This window comes from Mangifera indica, chromosome 16, assembly GCF_011075055.1.
Source record: "Mangifera indica cultivar Alphonso chromosome 16, CATAS_Mindica_2.1, whole genome shotgun sequence".
Taxonomy (NCBI): Eukaryota; Viridiplantae; Streptophyta; class Magnoliopsida; order Sapindales; family Anacardiaceae; genus Mangifera; species Mangifera indica.
Genome location: NC_058152.1, coordinates 2,317,749 through 2,334,737, shown reverse-complemented (window position 1 = coordinate 2,334,737; position 16,989 = coordinate 2,317,749). Strand labels below are relative to the sequence as shown.

The following is a 16,989-nucleotide window of genomic DNA, read 5'->3' as shown; positions in this document are numbered from 1 at the left end:
GTGCGGTATCATAAGATGCTCTATCAGGTTCTCTACCCTGGCTGAAATTCTTCAAAAGAAATTATGTTTTTCTGAGTCTGGTCCAACAGAATGAAGATATACAAAAGCACTACTGAATCCAAGAAAATTCTGGTGGGTCTGTGTGTAGATTTTTATGACTATATTCCATTTATTCCAAGCTCTGTATGCATTTTCCAACTTGAGGTTAGTGGTCTTTGACAATGTCAATTTATAAGTGTATTTCCATTTATTTAACATTATGGCTCCAATTGGGGTATTAAAAATCAGCCAGCAATTTGATTTGATTATCCAGGTTAAAGTAATCTGTAGTGCTATTACAATTCACAAACAACCCATCAGCTCTGCCTCCGACTCCAGGTCTCCAAGAGTCGTCTATGAATAGTTAGCCCAAATATGGCCTACGTTCGTGATAAGAATAAAGCAATACCTTCGAGTTAGTGATAAAGAAAGTTGTATAGCTTCTCCAAGATTGACATGATATCATACAACGATAGAAATGGCAACGGGACAGGTAGGACTAAATATCTATATCCTTGTTCATATTCCCTTTCTCATCCTTGTATGGAAGACAGGGATGACAGAAAATCCCTGTCTTCTTCCCTTAGGGTAAATTTCTCCCCACTTTCTTATGGAAAAAATTCTCCACACTTTTCTTATCATTTCTGCTAGAAAAAATAATACAATATTTATAAGGAGTTAAGAAATATTTGTAAAAATTTAAAACTTTCAAAGATAATGTAATATGTAAGGGTTTAGAGATAATGTAAGAGATATGACAAACCGAAGAGAGATGGATCACAAATATATTTATCCTTGTCTCCACTTTGATTCCTATTATGAAAATTTTAGTTATTTTCATTCCCCCTTTTATCATGAATCCCCTTTCCATCGGTCAAATTGTCACTCTATACATGAGTTAAATGCACAATTGCAGTTATACATTACATGGCACTGGTTTGTTAGAATATAGAGTAAGATGCCTCTGTCGAGGTTCAACTTTACCATTTAGTTTATTGCACCTTAATAATCCATTTGTTCTTATACAAATTTGAAAAACATGGACTCTTTTGAAGAACAAACAGAAAGAGATATGGAGAATCTGCAGTAGAAAACATAAAATTAATTTTACAAAGGAGGGAGCTCAAGCTGTTCTTTTCAAATGTTATTATGGAATTTCCAACTACAATTAAGTCTTTAATCACCCCATCAAACAATCTAACAGAGATTGTAACAACACAAATAGTCAAGGCAGCTCTCTGAGCAGTCAAAACAGCAAGAACAGCTGCATCCCAAAAAATCAATTGAACTTATTACCCGCTGATTAGGATGAATAAAGAAAAGGGTAAAAAAAAAAAGATAGAAGATAAGGAGTAAGGACACATACCATTCATTGATAACTTTGTCTTGTTCATCTTCTTTGGCCTGGAAATTCATGCTTTGTGGTGCCGGCGGTTCCATTTTCTCTCTATGGTATGTTCAGGAAAGTGAAAGAAAGTATAGATGCGGAAGGGCAAGTGTAACCACGTGAATGCAGTAGGCTTAACTGGGCTGGAGGACACTGTAAAGCGAAAGAATATTCTTTTCTTTTTTTTTTAATATGAATAAAAAGACCTAGCCAATGCACAGATAGACTTTATTTGACCATAAACAATTGATTTGAATACCCATTTGTAAAAAGTAAAGTGATTTCTTTTCATGTTTGAATCAAAGCTCAGCCGTTTGACGGTGCGAGAAGCTATCCAATCTAACGGTTAAAACTTCAATACAGGAAAGAAATCATTTTCAAATTTAGAAAATTAAACTTATTAATATTTTATTTAAAGTACGTATATTAAAAATTAAATTATAATACCAGAATCAACCGTTTGTAAAAAAAAAAAAAAAATTCAATTATTTAAAATCAAATTCATTAAATTCTAATTCAAATAAAAAATTTTGAGAAATCACATTTGCCGCGACCTACGTAGGCTTAGGAAAAAATATCTATTAATCACTAGATATTAACACGTAATAAAATATCATAAAACTCCGATCATTCCTACCGTAAAATATGGATTTATCTTTTAAAAATAACATCTTGTAAAATATCAAAAAGAAAATATTAGTATAATACACAGATGTAAAATATTAATATACATATGCATAGATTTTTAATGGCCAAAGGACTATTTTCCATCCAAACTATGATGAATTCTCAAAGTTTCTTTCGTTAACTTTGAAAAACCTATTTACCCACCCATGGGCCGTTAAACTTAACTGAGTCTGTTGGTCATATCATTTCCCCTCCTCCAAACCCTAAAAACTAACACTTTCCCCCCAACCTAAGTTTTCAAAAACTACATTTTTCCCCCTAGGGTTTTCAAACTTCATATTCAATTTTTTCGGTGACGACTGGTGCTCTCCAAGCACCTACTCTCCCTTCCCAACGACATCTCCTTCCAACCTTGCGGCCTCCGACGCTCCTAGGCGTCATTGTCGATGAAGATGACGCGTCTTCATCAGAGACGAATCTCGACGAAGACGCGTCGTCTTCGTAGATGACGATGCCTAGGAGCGTCGGAGGCCACACAGTCGGAAGGAGGGGCCGTCGGGGAGAGAGCGTAGGTGCTTGGAGAGCGCCGATCGTCGCCGAAAAAATTGGATCTGAATTTGGAAACCCTAGGAGAGAATATGTAGTTGTTGAAAACTTGGGTTAGGGGAAAAGTGTTAGTTTTTGGGATTTGAGGGTAAAAAATAAATTAAATTTAAGTTTATTTTTAATATTATAGATAAAATGACGATTTTGCCCCTAAATCCGTCAATCTGCTGTTTTTTTTAATAGCCCATGGGTAGGTAAACAAGCTTTTCAAAGTTAACGGGTAGGAATTTGCAGAAAAAGCATACCTTGGGTGGGAAATAGTCCTTTGGCCATTTTTAAGTATTGGAGCACAAAAACCTGCTTCTACTTTTACTCTACCAAAACATACTTTTGCTTCAAGGAAGGATGTGATTACAAACTGTTCAGACTTCAAGAGGCTTGATCAATCAATCCCCACAAGCTCTATCTTCCTAAGTTATTCTATTACAGAATCAATTGACACAGTGACAATATATGATAGAATAACCTCCATTTCCTCCATATATGAGCTGTGTGTGCTGTCCTTGATGCGTAGAGGACATATACTAGGAAGATCATCGTAGAATGAACATGGAGAATTATCAAATGCAAACTCTAAGTTGGAAGTTCCAACAGAGGATCATAGATCATTCTCACTGAAGATGAAAAATGATGCGTGGCAATCATGCAAGAGTAACGAATTACCAACTTCAATGCACTGAATTCAATTGTCTAGATTTGCAGAGACAAAACAAGTATAAAGTAAGTCCTACCTTTGAGAAGACAATTTTGTTGGACTTTGTGAGCTTAGGTATAGAGGATACTGATCAATTTTACCGTCACAATTCTCTGGGACTTTGGGGCTGTCAAAGGGTACAGAGAACATCCTGTTGGAAAGAGAAAAATCAAAGGCAAGTTTCATTGGTAGCTTACAGTCAATTTCATCCCAGTGAATGAATGAGAGCAAGATGCGACATCAGCATGTTGCGAGTTTTTCAATAATCGGTGTTCTAGTAACATGCTGGCAGTTGGCCTCTCTGCAGGATTTCTCTGGAAGCAACATTGCAAAAAATCCTTGCCCTCGGCTGACAAATTTTCGGGTATGGTTGGGATATCCTTCATAACGTTAAACATAGCTGCAGCCTGCATCAATACAAGAGATTTTTAAACAATTTATTGCATCAATACAAGCAACTGTTACTGAAATTCCTTGATATTGCAGAGCCCCCGAAGCCAATCTCTTGTACAACTTACTATCAATACCTTTCATTGTCAAGACCAAAGACAGAAAACAGGACTCACAAACAGGAAATATGATCAGACACAGAATTAGGTATTAATGACAGGTAATAAAGGAAATACCAAGGAAAAAATGCAAAAGATCAATTGATCCAGCATCAATTAATGAATTATAAACCTGGAAAGCCAAAAGAACAGGGTAAGGTAGGAAAATCACAAAAAAACCTTTAGGACTCTTCAAATCAATGGACAGAAGAAGCCATTCTGAAAGTTAATTTTAATTACCAAAAAAAAAAAAAAAGGAAGCCATTCTGCAACAAATGTAAGATGTGTATTGATGGAAACCTTCTAGGTTTCAATAAGTGAATGCTGGAAAATAAGAATAACTAATGCAAGGAAACAAACTTTACAAACAAATTTTGAACTCAATCCAATTTCTACTGAAAATATTTAAGACTTCTTGAAAAGGTGAATGAATAGCAACTTGGCCTTTTAAGACAAATATATCCATTGCAGCTCGTAAGTTAAGCAACATTTAGAAACAGTAGATGCTTACCCCTTCAAACTCACTCCATGGAGGTTTTGCAGTAAATATTTCAATTATAGTACAACCCAAGCTCCAGATATCAACAGCAAGTGCAAGATCACAGTTGCTATCTTTCTGCATGACTGACATCATGAGCTGAAAGGAAAACAATAATATCAATATTGTGAAGCTATAGACCAGCACAAATTGGTGTTGCAGCAAAAAACTACCTCTGCAGCCATCCAGTATGGGCTTCCCTTCAAAGAAAGATCAGCTGCTTGTCCAGTGAGCTGAGAAACAAATGAAGCCCAAAAATTATTAAGGCCAGACATGAGAGAACAAAAGGAATCCCAGATTATGGATTGTTAAGGCAATAATTAATGAGTTCAATATTGATACGCAACCATATATTCTCAAAAAGGAAAAGCCAAATTTAGTGTTTGCTACATCAAAAGAAGAAACTAGCAATAAGATTACACACAATTCATATGCCGATTGCTGGCAACATAAACACTTCCAAAAGTACCCCGTCCAATAAGCTTTCCCATTTTCCACAGATTATTCATTGGGAGAGGCTCAGGTTTAGCTGGAATATGTCGAATAGAAGATAAAGGTGAAGAAATGGGTGAAGCTGGAGGAAGAGGTAAGGGGTGGACTTCAACATTACTAGCAGTTTCACGGACAATTTGGAATTAATAAGTGAGGAAGGCCCAGTTGGACTAACGGGGTTTCCACATGGGCTTATACAAGGAAGACTTTGATAAGGAGAATTATCAGCACTAAAAGCTGTGTAATCAAAGTATGCAGGTGGAGGAAGGCCTGGAATATCTAAATGCAGCATAGCCGGGGCAGACCATACTTTATTACCATGAGGAACATTATAATAATTCTGAAACATCTTATGAATGCACATTTTCTGCGGGCTGAGTGAGGGACATGAAAATGAAATAGAAGGAGCCCTCTTAGCAGGAATATAATGCATGAAGTTTTCTCTAGAGCTTTCAATTGTATTAAGATCTAGCTGCATTTTCCTTCTTCGCCTTGTCTCCAAATATCCAGCCTTCTTCCTCTCAACACGGCGGAAAACACGCTGATATACGAATACAATATAATCAGAAGAATAATCAAATAAAGCTCATTAAAAATAATAATAAATGTGTCTCCATTAATGCTGCAATAAAAAAATTTTCAGAAGCTAAAAGGGAATGCAAGCTGAGTTCATATATTAACTGTTAAACAGTTTCCATCATAAACATAAATTGATTAATTAATTAATTAATTATCATTCCATAAATGCATAAAATGCTAAATTCATTCAATTGAACTAATACGAATTAAAAACAGAGAAAATAAAATAAGACTTCTAAATTGTTGATGAAACTCCGTCGCCAGCTCCATCTAGTCTATCTCTATCTCTATCTATAAAGCCATCTCGTTCTCTCTCCTCCAAGCTTCTTCCATTCCCTCCATCATCTCCGGGCGACAAGAGCCGCGACTCACCGTTATCATCCCGTACTGGCAACGGCAGAGGCAATGGCAACGGCTGTGCCGTGGCGGCATTTGACGAAGCCGGCAAAGACCTGACTGTGGAAGCGTTGAACAATCGACCATAACCGCTGTCCGATCCGGAAAATGCAAAGGAGTCGCCTATCTCATCCGTTTGCGCAATTTGGCTATTCCAACAATCTTCAAATCGCTCAAATGCATGAACTCCCTCTACCTCATCAATCTAGAGACTCACAAAGGCCTCTCATCATTGTTACAACTATTAGCATTGTTGCTGTTGCTAGTTTGAGTATTGATGCGAATATGGTGATTCTTATGGGCTTTATTGCGAGAGATTTATAACATGAATGTTTGTCAGTGGACTAGAAGAAGACGAGGAGACATACATTCATTTTTGTTAAAATAGTACTCAAAAATTGATATTTTGATCGAAAAAGATCGACCTCAAAGGTCATATTTCTGTTTAATCCTCTAAAATTAGGAATTTTCACTTTAAACACATTATATTTGGACATTTAATTTAATTTCTTGTATTATAATTATAACTCCATTTTATTTATTTGAAAATTGTTATTTTATAATTCAAAACCAATTATTTTAATAAGAAATAATCTGTTAATAAGTCTATCTAACATTATCTCAAATTTAACAATCGAGTGTATCCTCTTGGATGCTTACATGTGTTATTAAAATGAATAGAGATCCTCTTTTCGATATAATTTTTCAAAAATGTATTATTTCCCATAACGTCCTCGACTTCTTACTTAGAAACCGAGATTGCACTAATATATAACCCCTTGATGTCCATAAATAATTTGGACTTAGGGCTCAAATCGGTCTAAGCTTGAATTTGAACTCACTTAAGAAAAATTCAATTCAAGTTAAACTCAAACCGAATTTTAAATTCGATTTGATACTGTAATCTAATAAAAAATAAATAAAATAACATAATTTTAACATTTAATAAATATTAATCAAAACAACATCATTTTAATCGATTTGTATCAAAATTTTCAAACTTCTCAAACTTAAAAATATTTAACTTTTAAACTTGAACTTAAGTTCAAATTCGTTTGAACTAAACTCGTTTTAGGTTTCCTAGAACCGAGTTTGTAATCACAAATAAATTTAGGAATCACAAACATTGTTCACATTCAAGTACAGAATGACGAATCGCAGAGGAGTTTCTCAATAATTTCAAAGATCCAACATCAAATTTCAGGATAAATGTCAAAAAGTATTGGTCAGCTTCATACTACGTCAATAATATCAAACCCAATTCTCATGTCTCCTTAGTGATGGTGTGGTTCACCTCTGCTTGCCCTATTTTCTTTTTGGGCTGAATGGAGAAAAACAAAAGAAAACAGAATTAAGAAAGAATAAAGAGAGAAAGAAACCACCCGTTGGAATGCTTCAAAAACCCATCTGCCACCAACCATTTTTGTAACCCTGCAACTAAACAGTATAGAATCTAAAGGCACAACCTCAAGCCAAAGGAATACAATAGACTTTCAAATGCTTCTGATTTTGGGTAATGCTTGTCAAAATTCACAAATCCTATACAAATTATCCTTCAGCGCCTACATCACTGCAGGTTCTGGATTTTCCAAGTTTGTTGCCACAATCTTACATATAGGCATGTTCTCATTCTTGCGCAAAGGTTTCAACGATGGATGTACCTCATCGTCATGCATGAAGATTTTATCTCCAATATCAAGATTGCCGACATCCACCTCAATTTTTGGAGGAATGAGCTCAGCTGGGCAAAGATACTTTAGACTAGTTCTTATCCTGTTAAGAAAACCACCTTTTGACATAAAAGTGGCATTAGCATATAATATTTTGGTAACAAAGTAAATTATATTTATGAAGGACTTGCAAAGAGAAAGCAGCAACAGCATGAAATTGTTATCAATCTCAAATAATGGTAAAGTACAACACATTGAGTCACATCCACCTCAATTTTTAGAGGAATGAATTCAGCTGGGCAAAATACTTTAGACTAGTTCTCATCCTGTTACAAGACTGACCTTTTTGACTTAACAGTAGCACAGTAAAGTGAAACACTTTCACTACATCCCCATAGAAAATTTATGGAAGGGTCACTGCAAAACTGGTCCTCTCTAGATCTGGACAAGTAAACTTAACAAGAACTCTAGGATTTTGCTTTTTGTTGAATCCAGAAGCATGGATTAGAATGAGGAGGTGACATTCATCAGTGCTTCCTAAAATGCAGTCCAGTTCTTTTTCATTTGGCTCCAGAAACATGAAAAGGTTTTGCAAATCGTTCAAATAAATAGCAGAAAAACCTATATATATATCCCATATTGAACTGAAAAATTTGCCATTACCATTCTATACACAACCTATATTTCCAAGTGCTTTTTATTTTCCAAGGTACAATGTGTTGATGTTACTATAGTTCTTCTCCCACTTTCTCCTCTCTAAGCCCTTTGAATGTGGGCAAAGCTAGTAGAGCAGATTCGAAGTTGTCTTGACTAAAACACAAAAATTTGAGCCTCCTGGGTTCAAAGAGGCAGTTTGACACTAACAATCAGGATAAAGAGGAGAAAAGGGCTCTTAGAGATATTTTATTCTCATCTCATGTATAAATGGTTGATTTCTCCAACACTACAGAACAGATTCTTGTTTTGCAGGGGGCATGGATGGCAGTGGATTTTCCAAAAGCAATGGTTACTTTTCTTCTGATATTTTATAACAACAAATGGGAAGAGAAAGTAGTTGGAAGCAATTGTAACATGTGCAACCTAAACAAGTGGAGAAAAAGATGTGGAGCAAACTTGAACAGAAAATACATGCTTAATATATTGGAAAACATCTTTCAAGCATTCCTCAAGGTTATGGAACCATTTTTATATGTTCTTCATTCTTGAGCAACAACTTTTGCACTGTAATAAAATGCAGAACTCAAATTCTGAACTGAAGATTAAAACTTAATTAACGCTATTTTGGTGCAAGAAATCTAAACATTAATAACAAGATATTGAATAATAAGTTCACCATAGTATCTTCAGTATTTCTAATCCATAAACTATCTATTGTATAGTCATAAGAATGAGAAAATAGTATGTTACATGCAGAAACTAATGTCTAAATCACTATTAAAGTTCATGTTTACAAAGACAACTTGGACATTGAACTAAAAGCGTCCCCTTCAAAGAAATCAAATTCACAAAAGAAGCAAAATTTTTTTCTCCTCTTGCATCAATGTGCATGCACAACATCGCAGATAAATATGAGGACACTAAAAAAATTGTTGATATAGTTAATAGAAAGCAAGTTACCTTTCTTAATACCAGGACAGTTTTCCTCTCCTTTGAAAACAACTGGCACATCCACCTTCAACTCGGTCCCATCATCAGCCTACACAAACACCAAATTCAATAGATTCCCAGTCTCCTCATTCCTATGAACCTATGCACAAAATGAAAACTTTCAACATTCATAAACTAAACAAATTAAGACAGAAAAATAATAAAACACACAACTATTACCTTAATTGGAAGCAATTGCCCGGAATCAAGCAAAACTGATGACCCGGACGGGCTCGGATCTGGAGAGGGAAAGTGGTAGAGCAAAAGAAGGGGAGTTCCACGGACTTAAGAATGGATTGAATTTGTCTTCTTTCAGTGGTTAAGAGTTGTTTCCTAGTCGGTGATCTGTTTTTACAGGACCTTTGTCGAGCAAGTTCTGCGCAAAAACGACTGCCGGGACTCGACCCTGGGCTCGGTCCCTTGACGCAATACGGCTGCCGGTGCACTCTCTGGGTACCGCTTGAATCGTGTGATAAGATGAAGTGGATTGTGAAAACTGTGAGTTGGGGTTGTAGGCCAGTGTTCTCAGGGTGCACCACCATCGCGACATGGCTCTTTCTGTTTAGCTTGATCGTTGGCTGTGGCGTGTGTGGGGTGAGGGTTTTGTGATTTCAGGGGTTTAAGGTATGTTGGGCCAGGAGCTTCAGCCATTGGGACTTGGGTTGGACTAAGTCAGAGATAAAATGGAGGAGGGCCTGCTCTACATTTAGGTTGGATTTCAAACTTTCCAGGCTTTCGATACTGCAGCCTGATTAAACAAAATCGTTCTACCATACGGTAAACGGCAGTATTTTATGTATATAATTTTTAATACATAATTAGGTATATAGATAATATTTTATTATATAATTAAATAATTTTAAAACTAAAAATAAAATCAAAAGAGCTTTCAATTCAAGCGCAAACTTGAAAGTGTTTATTCTCTTTCACCGGTTTTTTACTAAGTTCAAGTCTGTTTGACTCAAACTCAGACTCAATTTTAGATAAAAGGTTCACAACAATCAATTATATGATCGTTCTCACTAATAAGATGTCATTATTATCAGAGGAAGCATCCAAGCCAATAATTTTGGACTTCTTCATTAATCAAGCTTTTTAAAGAGATTTAAAATTAAAATAATATTATTATCAATTTTGAAAAGTTCAATTAATGACTCACCATTACAAGTCTAGAAACAATCGTCTACCTTAACCAAAATGCAAAACAAAAGCCCTACCAACTTGTCTATACACTAAAAAAAGTTACAAAGCTCTAAAACCTATCCCTAGACTACATTCTGAAATCATGTTTAGAAGCCACATTCAAATGAAGAGAGGCAATCACATAAATACAACATACAAAGTTAGAAACCAAAAAAAAACTCACCCTCTAAATAATTGATGAAGGAAACACTCTGGTGTTGCGTTCATTGGGCAAGACAAAGAAGACTTTAGTGCTCTTCACTCTAGAAAAACTAAGAGAAACTTGCAAAAAAATTAACAACAACGCAGAAAGTCCATGGTATAATATAGAGAGAAGACCTATTCAGAGTGTAGAAAAGAAAACTCTTAATTATTACAATTATTTTATGTGATCTTTTCAATATGTAACTACAATTTCTTATTATTATATAATCAATTTTCATATTATCTCAAATCATAATTAAAAAATATTTAAGTCATTCTGAATCAGAAGTACATGATTCTCTATATTTCATATCAATATGATTTTAACATTCACATATATAATTATATAGTAACCTTAACTTTTTATCCTATAAATTTAGGATTGTATATAAACAATGAGAAGAAAATTTTAACAATTTTACTGTTATGTGAGCAAATTTTAACCAAAAAATCATTAAGAACATAACGGTGGATGTTGGCTTCTAACCCTTTAAGTTTCAATATATATATATATATATATATATATATATATATATTTATAGTTAGTGTAATTTTTAGCATTAATATGGACAAACATCAACTACTTCTTTTGTCTTTCTTTTGAAGCCTGTATCTTCTACTTACTTTTCCCAAATTCGCAATGGGTCCCACTCTATGTACGACAACAAATACACTGTCGTTTTCCCTTACGCCCCACGTTCCCTCTATTCTACACTACACTGTACATTGTTCGCGTCCCGTATAAGGAAAGCGATTATCCCCTTCATTTTCCCAAATTACCCTTTTTCTTTTTTAATTCAATAAATCTATAGATACGTATATTTAATACATAATGTATATGTATATAAAAACTCAAATTTTTTATTCAAATTTATGGTTTATTAATAAAAAATATTATTTTATCTAAATAATAAATAAAATTATTAATTTAAATCATGAAATTAAGTTAAACTAAGTCTCAAATTCAAACCAAATTTAGTTATAAATTTAAATTATTCATTTGAATCATAAATTTAAATCAAATTTAATTAAATATCTCTTAACTAAAATTTAATTTGATTTTAAATTTAAAATAAATCTTTTAATTTAAATTTGATTTAAATTTAAATAAAATAAATTCGAATAAAGGGAATTTCTAAAATCAAGTTGGTTCAGTTGGAACACAACTGGTGCTGGAAATCCACCTGTACTTTATTATACTCACTTACAGGTCGGTCGCACTTTTTAAGTGCTGACTTTGTATTTACTCCGATATTTCAACTCTGTAAGCCTCGAAATGATGAGAAATTCACCAATAGATTAAAAATTCAAAAAAAAGAATTCAAATTTACTGGTGCAATAAGTACCCGGTAGCTGAGGATTATCGTTGGGAGCAGTATGTATTCTTCGAGGGGAAAGCTAAGGTTTAGTCATTTCAATAGTGAATGGATGATCTATCAAGTCAATGAAAAAGACTGATGCAAGCCTCAATATCCGTACGGACTCTGACCGGGAATAGCAGGTCACACGCTTAGATCTCTTTTGCTTGCTGTGTCTCGTGAATCGTGTCTGCGCGCAGGAAGGTTGAAGAAGAAGAAGAGTATTAATGAGTGAATCGAGAAACGATGTGCTGCAATGTACGAGTCACTTTTACGAAAATACCCTTTCTTGTCAAGAGGATTATTGCGTAATAAAAGAAAATTGTAGCACTCATTACAAAGCTCAAACGCGCACGTAACGCGGACGTAAAGTCATAATACCCACAATCAGTATGCCTTGAACATAAAATTACCAAAACACCCTCGTATCAAAACTTTATTAGAACTTAGGACAAAGGAGTTGTTCATTACGGGATATACATAATTTCATTTATACCGTATAATTGAATTGAATTGTACTTAAATTATGATTTAAAGTATAGCTTGGGTTGAGACAATTTATGGTTTAGATTGTGTTTTAGATAGTTTTGAAATTAAACCAAATTATAAACCGGATATAGGTTAAATTCAAATCGAATTTATTTGAATTCGAATCTGAAAGTTCAATATTTTTGAACTCAATATCAAACTTTGGAGTGTTTAGCTCATCAAACTCATAAGTTAAAAATTTTGATATAAAACAATGTTATTTTAATCAATATATATCAAAACAACATCGTTTTAATAACGAACTAGTTAAAAATTCGAATTCAAGTTTAGCTCATTTGAAACAACTTAAGCTTAAGCTCGGTTTAAATCCAACCGTAGTATATGTGTGTGTATATATATATATATATTATATTTTGTTTACATATTTATTTTATATTATATATAAACTAAATAATTTTTAATATATTTGAATTGTAATTCAAATCGAATTAAATTATATTTTTTTAATTTGATTTGATTTAATTGAAAATTTACAATAGCTTAATTTGATTTAGAATTTTTTAAACTATTTTTTAATTTAATTTAAAATTTACTCATTTATTTTCGTGAAGTCAATTCTTCAACAAACGATATGTTCTAATTAATGAGTGAAATTAAAGGCAGCGTTCATTTTTTAACTTCAAGAGATCGATGCCATAATGTTGCGCCTTCTAATTGTTTACCTTTCTTTGTCTATATTTGGCTCGTGCCAAGGTGATGGTGCCATTGAGCAGAACAAAATGACTATAAAGGCCCCCTAATTTTGTTCAATGATTTTTTAAATTTTGACTTTAAAATTTGGTAAATAGTTATAACCAATATTTGTTATAAAGTAATACTATATATATAATTTTTATAAATAATTTTATATATAAATAAAAATATATCATCATCTGATTAAATACATAATATTATTATTTGTTATATATAAGTTTGTTTTACTTTATTTTTGAAAATATGATTCTATAATTAATAATTATTATATCTTTTGATTAAAATTTTTTTTTTGGTAACTACAAATTTTATCTGAATTAGATTATCTTTTTAAAATAAAATTAATCATATTGAATAAATTAACCTTTTTATTTAGTAATTTAAAATTTAAAATTTATATCCAATCATATATGAAACTTTCTTGAACTATCTTTTAGTGATAAAGATGTTTATTTATTATTGTAGCATAAATTTAAAAAATAAAATAAAATCTTGTTCCCGGGGGGATGAGAAGGGGTAATTTTGGCATTGACTGGTGATAGTACAGGGACAAACAGGTAACTCACTGGAGCATTGAATACTTAGCTCAGAATAAAAGGGTCTTCCCTTTTCAAACCATAATAAATTCAGATTCATATAACAAAATAAATAAATAACAAATTTTAGAATTGGACGGTCAACACTGCCCTCTCAAAATATCAACGGTACCGCATTCATACATATAAAAATGACCTCCTGCCTCCCTGCTTTCTAAACTATCATTTCTGTTCTCCTTTTTTTCCACAGTTTCTCACTCTATTTCTTAATTGCCTTTTCTTTTTAATTTTCAGTTCTTTATCGAAAATTTAACATTTCTTTCTTTCTTTCTTTCCATTCTTCTTCTGTTGGAATCGTTAAACTCAAAGATCAGATCGTCAACCCTAGGCCGGAGCTCCGGTTGCTCCCTTCTTTGCAGTCGGTTCAATCATTGCCGTCCAAGAGTCGACGTTTCATCGACTTAGTATTTTATATGGTTTCGCTGCAGGTAATATGGACGGAGAAAGACTGTGATCCGAACAAAAATCGAAGTATACATAATATCGGTGACTTTTTTTATTCGATTTTTTTCTGAAAATCTTAGTTTTGTTACGGAAAGATTTCCAGTTAAGATACAAAGATCAAGAAGATTCTGTGTTTATTTTTTACTCTTCATTTCTTCTTTAAGCTTTCTTTTTTTTCTTTCTTTTTGCAAAAGGGGTCTTAAAGGATCCTGTAAACCAAGAGTTTCTTGCATTAGAAGATGGAATGAAGCGTGTGAAATGTTGGAGTTTGGGCTTGAAGTCGCTCTGTTCGACGCCATTTCTATTAGTTTTCACACTTTTTTTTCTCTCTCTACTGGTAGAGGAAGTATTGAAAGAACTGACGATTGTAGTGATGATTTGATTGATTTGGGCTTTAAGTAAAGCTGTGTTTACAAGTAACTGTTTCATATCAGTTTATACAATCATATCGGTTTTTAAATAGCAATAATATCGATTTTTCACTTGATTATGAGAACTTTTTAATGGCCACCTTGCCTCACTGATCCTCTTTTCAACGACTCTTAAATCGTATCAAATAAATAGTTCGTCTTACATATAGTCTCCCAACAATGTGTTGATTCTATTCTTTTATTTTTTTACCAGGTTGGAACAAATGTCGTCTTCAAGCTCGCCGTGTGCAGCGTGTAAGTTTCTTCGTCGAAAATGCACGCAAGAATGTGCTTTTGCTCCTTATTTCCCACCAGACCAGCCACAAAAATTCGCAAACGTGCACAAAGTCTTTGGCGCTAGCAATGTTGCAAAACTTATTAATGAACTGAGTGCCAACATGCGAGAAGATGCCGTCAACTCGTTGGCTTACGAGGCCGAGGCTCGCCTTCGTGACCCAGTTTATGGGTGTGTGGGTCTCATCTCGATCCTTCAACACAGGCTCAAACAAATACAGAGTGATCTTTATAACGCCAAGAAAGAGCTGTCTACATATATTGGCCCTCAAGCTATGTTGCCGATGTTACAGCCCCGAGGCTATATACCACAACAGCATTTGGGTAATCCCTCCTCTTCTGCAGTGATACCACAGCATGGCATGTTGCCTCCGATGATGGGCATACCTACGGGATCACCTCATACCGGGCAGTTGGTGATTCGTGATACACAGCAGCAACATCAGCAACATCAGCAGCAGATGTTTGAGGCTCAGCAAATGGCGGCGGTGCTGGCTACGAGAGAGCAAGAGATGTTGAGGTGCTATGAGCAACAGCAGCAACAAGATCTTGTTAGATTTAATAGTGGATTCGAAGGTGCATCAGGGTCGGTTACCGCCACCGCCACTGGGCTTAACCATATGAGTGGTACTGCTATGTCACCGTCTTTGGCTCTGGGGGCTTTTGATAACCCATATCAGATTCAACCGCAGCAACCAGAGCATCATAACCATCCACACCCTTATCAATCACAGCTTCTGCTTCAATCACAACAGGCACAGTCACAGCCGCAACAACAAGCACAACAAGCTCAACAACAGCAAAAATCTGGAAGTGAGGAGGGTAGGAGTATTGGTCCTGGTTGAAGTTTTGAAGCTCTTAGTCATTTAAGCAACACTTTTCCACACTAGGTACGTTAATTTCTCTCTGTTTCTTTGTTTTGGGTTCGTGCTTCACTGTTGTATGTTCATGTACATGACGGATCTTGAATACTAGATGGGCTTCCGCATTTATTAAGTTTCTAAGATCTTATATTTAATCTGTCGTTGGTTTTCATAAATTTAGGCTACATCATTTTTTGACAGTGGAAAGACAAAATTACTGTTTATTGACTAAAGCAGTGGGTTTGGTAAGAGAATTATTGTCTTTTCACCGAGGGGGATGTCCCATTCATCCATTATAGGTAGCCTTAGGTTTACTTATACTAAATATTAACATACTCGCTGCATAATTTGTTGGGTCAAATGCATGTTTGAAATATGCATTTTGATTAATGGTTTAGCGTATCCATAACGAGACAAAAATGAGGTAGCTTTATTGGGATTTTTCTTCATCAGTACTGTTCGACTGTGACTGGCCAATGAGCTGTGGACACAGAAAAATATGTCTACTTCCCCTCCTACAGTTTTCCTAAACCTTGCGCGGTTTTGTTTATGTATAAAAATAAGTTTTCTTCAGTATGGTAATGTTTTGACTTGTGACTGGCCAATAGCAAATAGAATGTAATCTGTTTGCCATTAGTTTATTGTCGAAGTTGACATTAAGTTTGTTTATAGCAAACAATTGTCTTGTATTTAGGATGATAACATATACATCTTTGTAAATGAAAACAATGGGTTTTCATTTTATTTTGTTCCTTTTTGTGAAGCTATTTTCTGCTGTATACGAACTGAACAGAGACATCTACAAATGGACATATGGAAAGATTCACATCTGAGATCTGAAGTCAGCATTATTTTTTGAGTTTGGAGACGACTTTTTTGGGGAGATAACGATTAAAAATGTAGGATATCTGCATTGATCATCGAGTACAGCCTTTTCCTTTTGCCTTTTAGGAGCTGGTTCATCCTTTAAACATGTAAATCAGAATTTGGGAAGTCTTGTTTCTTTCTGCAACCTGCTCTCACCCTTGGTCTGCCTCTTTTTTGTTATCATTTCCACTGGTATAAAAACAAATACTCAAAGGAAAGATTTTATGTCATGCATGGGTTAAGGATTAGTTTTGACTGACCCAAATTACAGAATTTTATATGAGTTCATATTTTTAATTGCATATG

At 34.3% G+C, this 16,989-nt stretch overlaps 1 protein-coding gene, 1 long non-coding RNA gene and 1 pseudogene across 2 annotated transcripts; 1 reads left to right on the top strand and 2 right to left on the bottom strand.

Annotated features, from left to right (window-relative positions):
* Positions 1–991: 991 nt before the first annotated feature.
* LOC123199193 lies at positions 992–6,292 on the bottom strand. The gene is made up of 7 exons (XR_006498225.1): positions 5,883–6,292; positions 4,864–5,472; positions 4,613–4,672; positions 4,413–4,538; positions 3,391–3,760; positions 1,406–3,273; positions 992–1,303 (listed from the first exon to the last, which is right to left on the bottom strand). It is a non-coding gene; the product is annotated as an uncharacterized LOC123199193 (long non-coding RNA).
* A 755-nt stretch (positions 6,293–7,047) lies between these two features.
* On the bottom strand, positions 7,048–9,954 carry LOC123199192 (annotated as a pseudogene).
* Positions 9,955–14,015: 4,061 nt separating this feature from the next.
* On the top strand, positions 14,016–16,911 carry LOC123199191 (LOB domain-containing protein 36-like). The gene is made up of 3 exons (XM_044614080.1): positions 14,016–14,233; positions 14,874–15,843; positions 16,581–16,911. The coding sequence occupies exon 2, from the start codon at positions 14,884–14,886 to the stop codon at positions 15,796–15,798; it is 915 nt and encodes a 304-aa protein (XP_044470015.1). The 5' UTR covers positions 14,016–14,233; positions 14,874–14,883; the 3' UTR covers positions 15,799–15,843; positions 16,581–16,911.
* Positions 16,912–16,989: the final 78 nt, after the last annotated feature.

Coding starts and splice junctions, on each gene's coding strand:
- LOC123199191 (XM_044614080.1), top strand. CDS start 14,884: ATGTCGTCTTCAAGCTCGCCGTGTGCAGCGTGTAAGTTTCTTCGTCGA.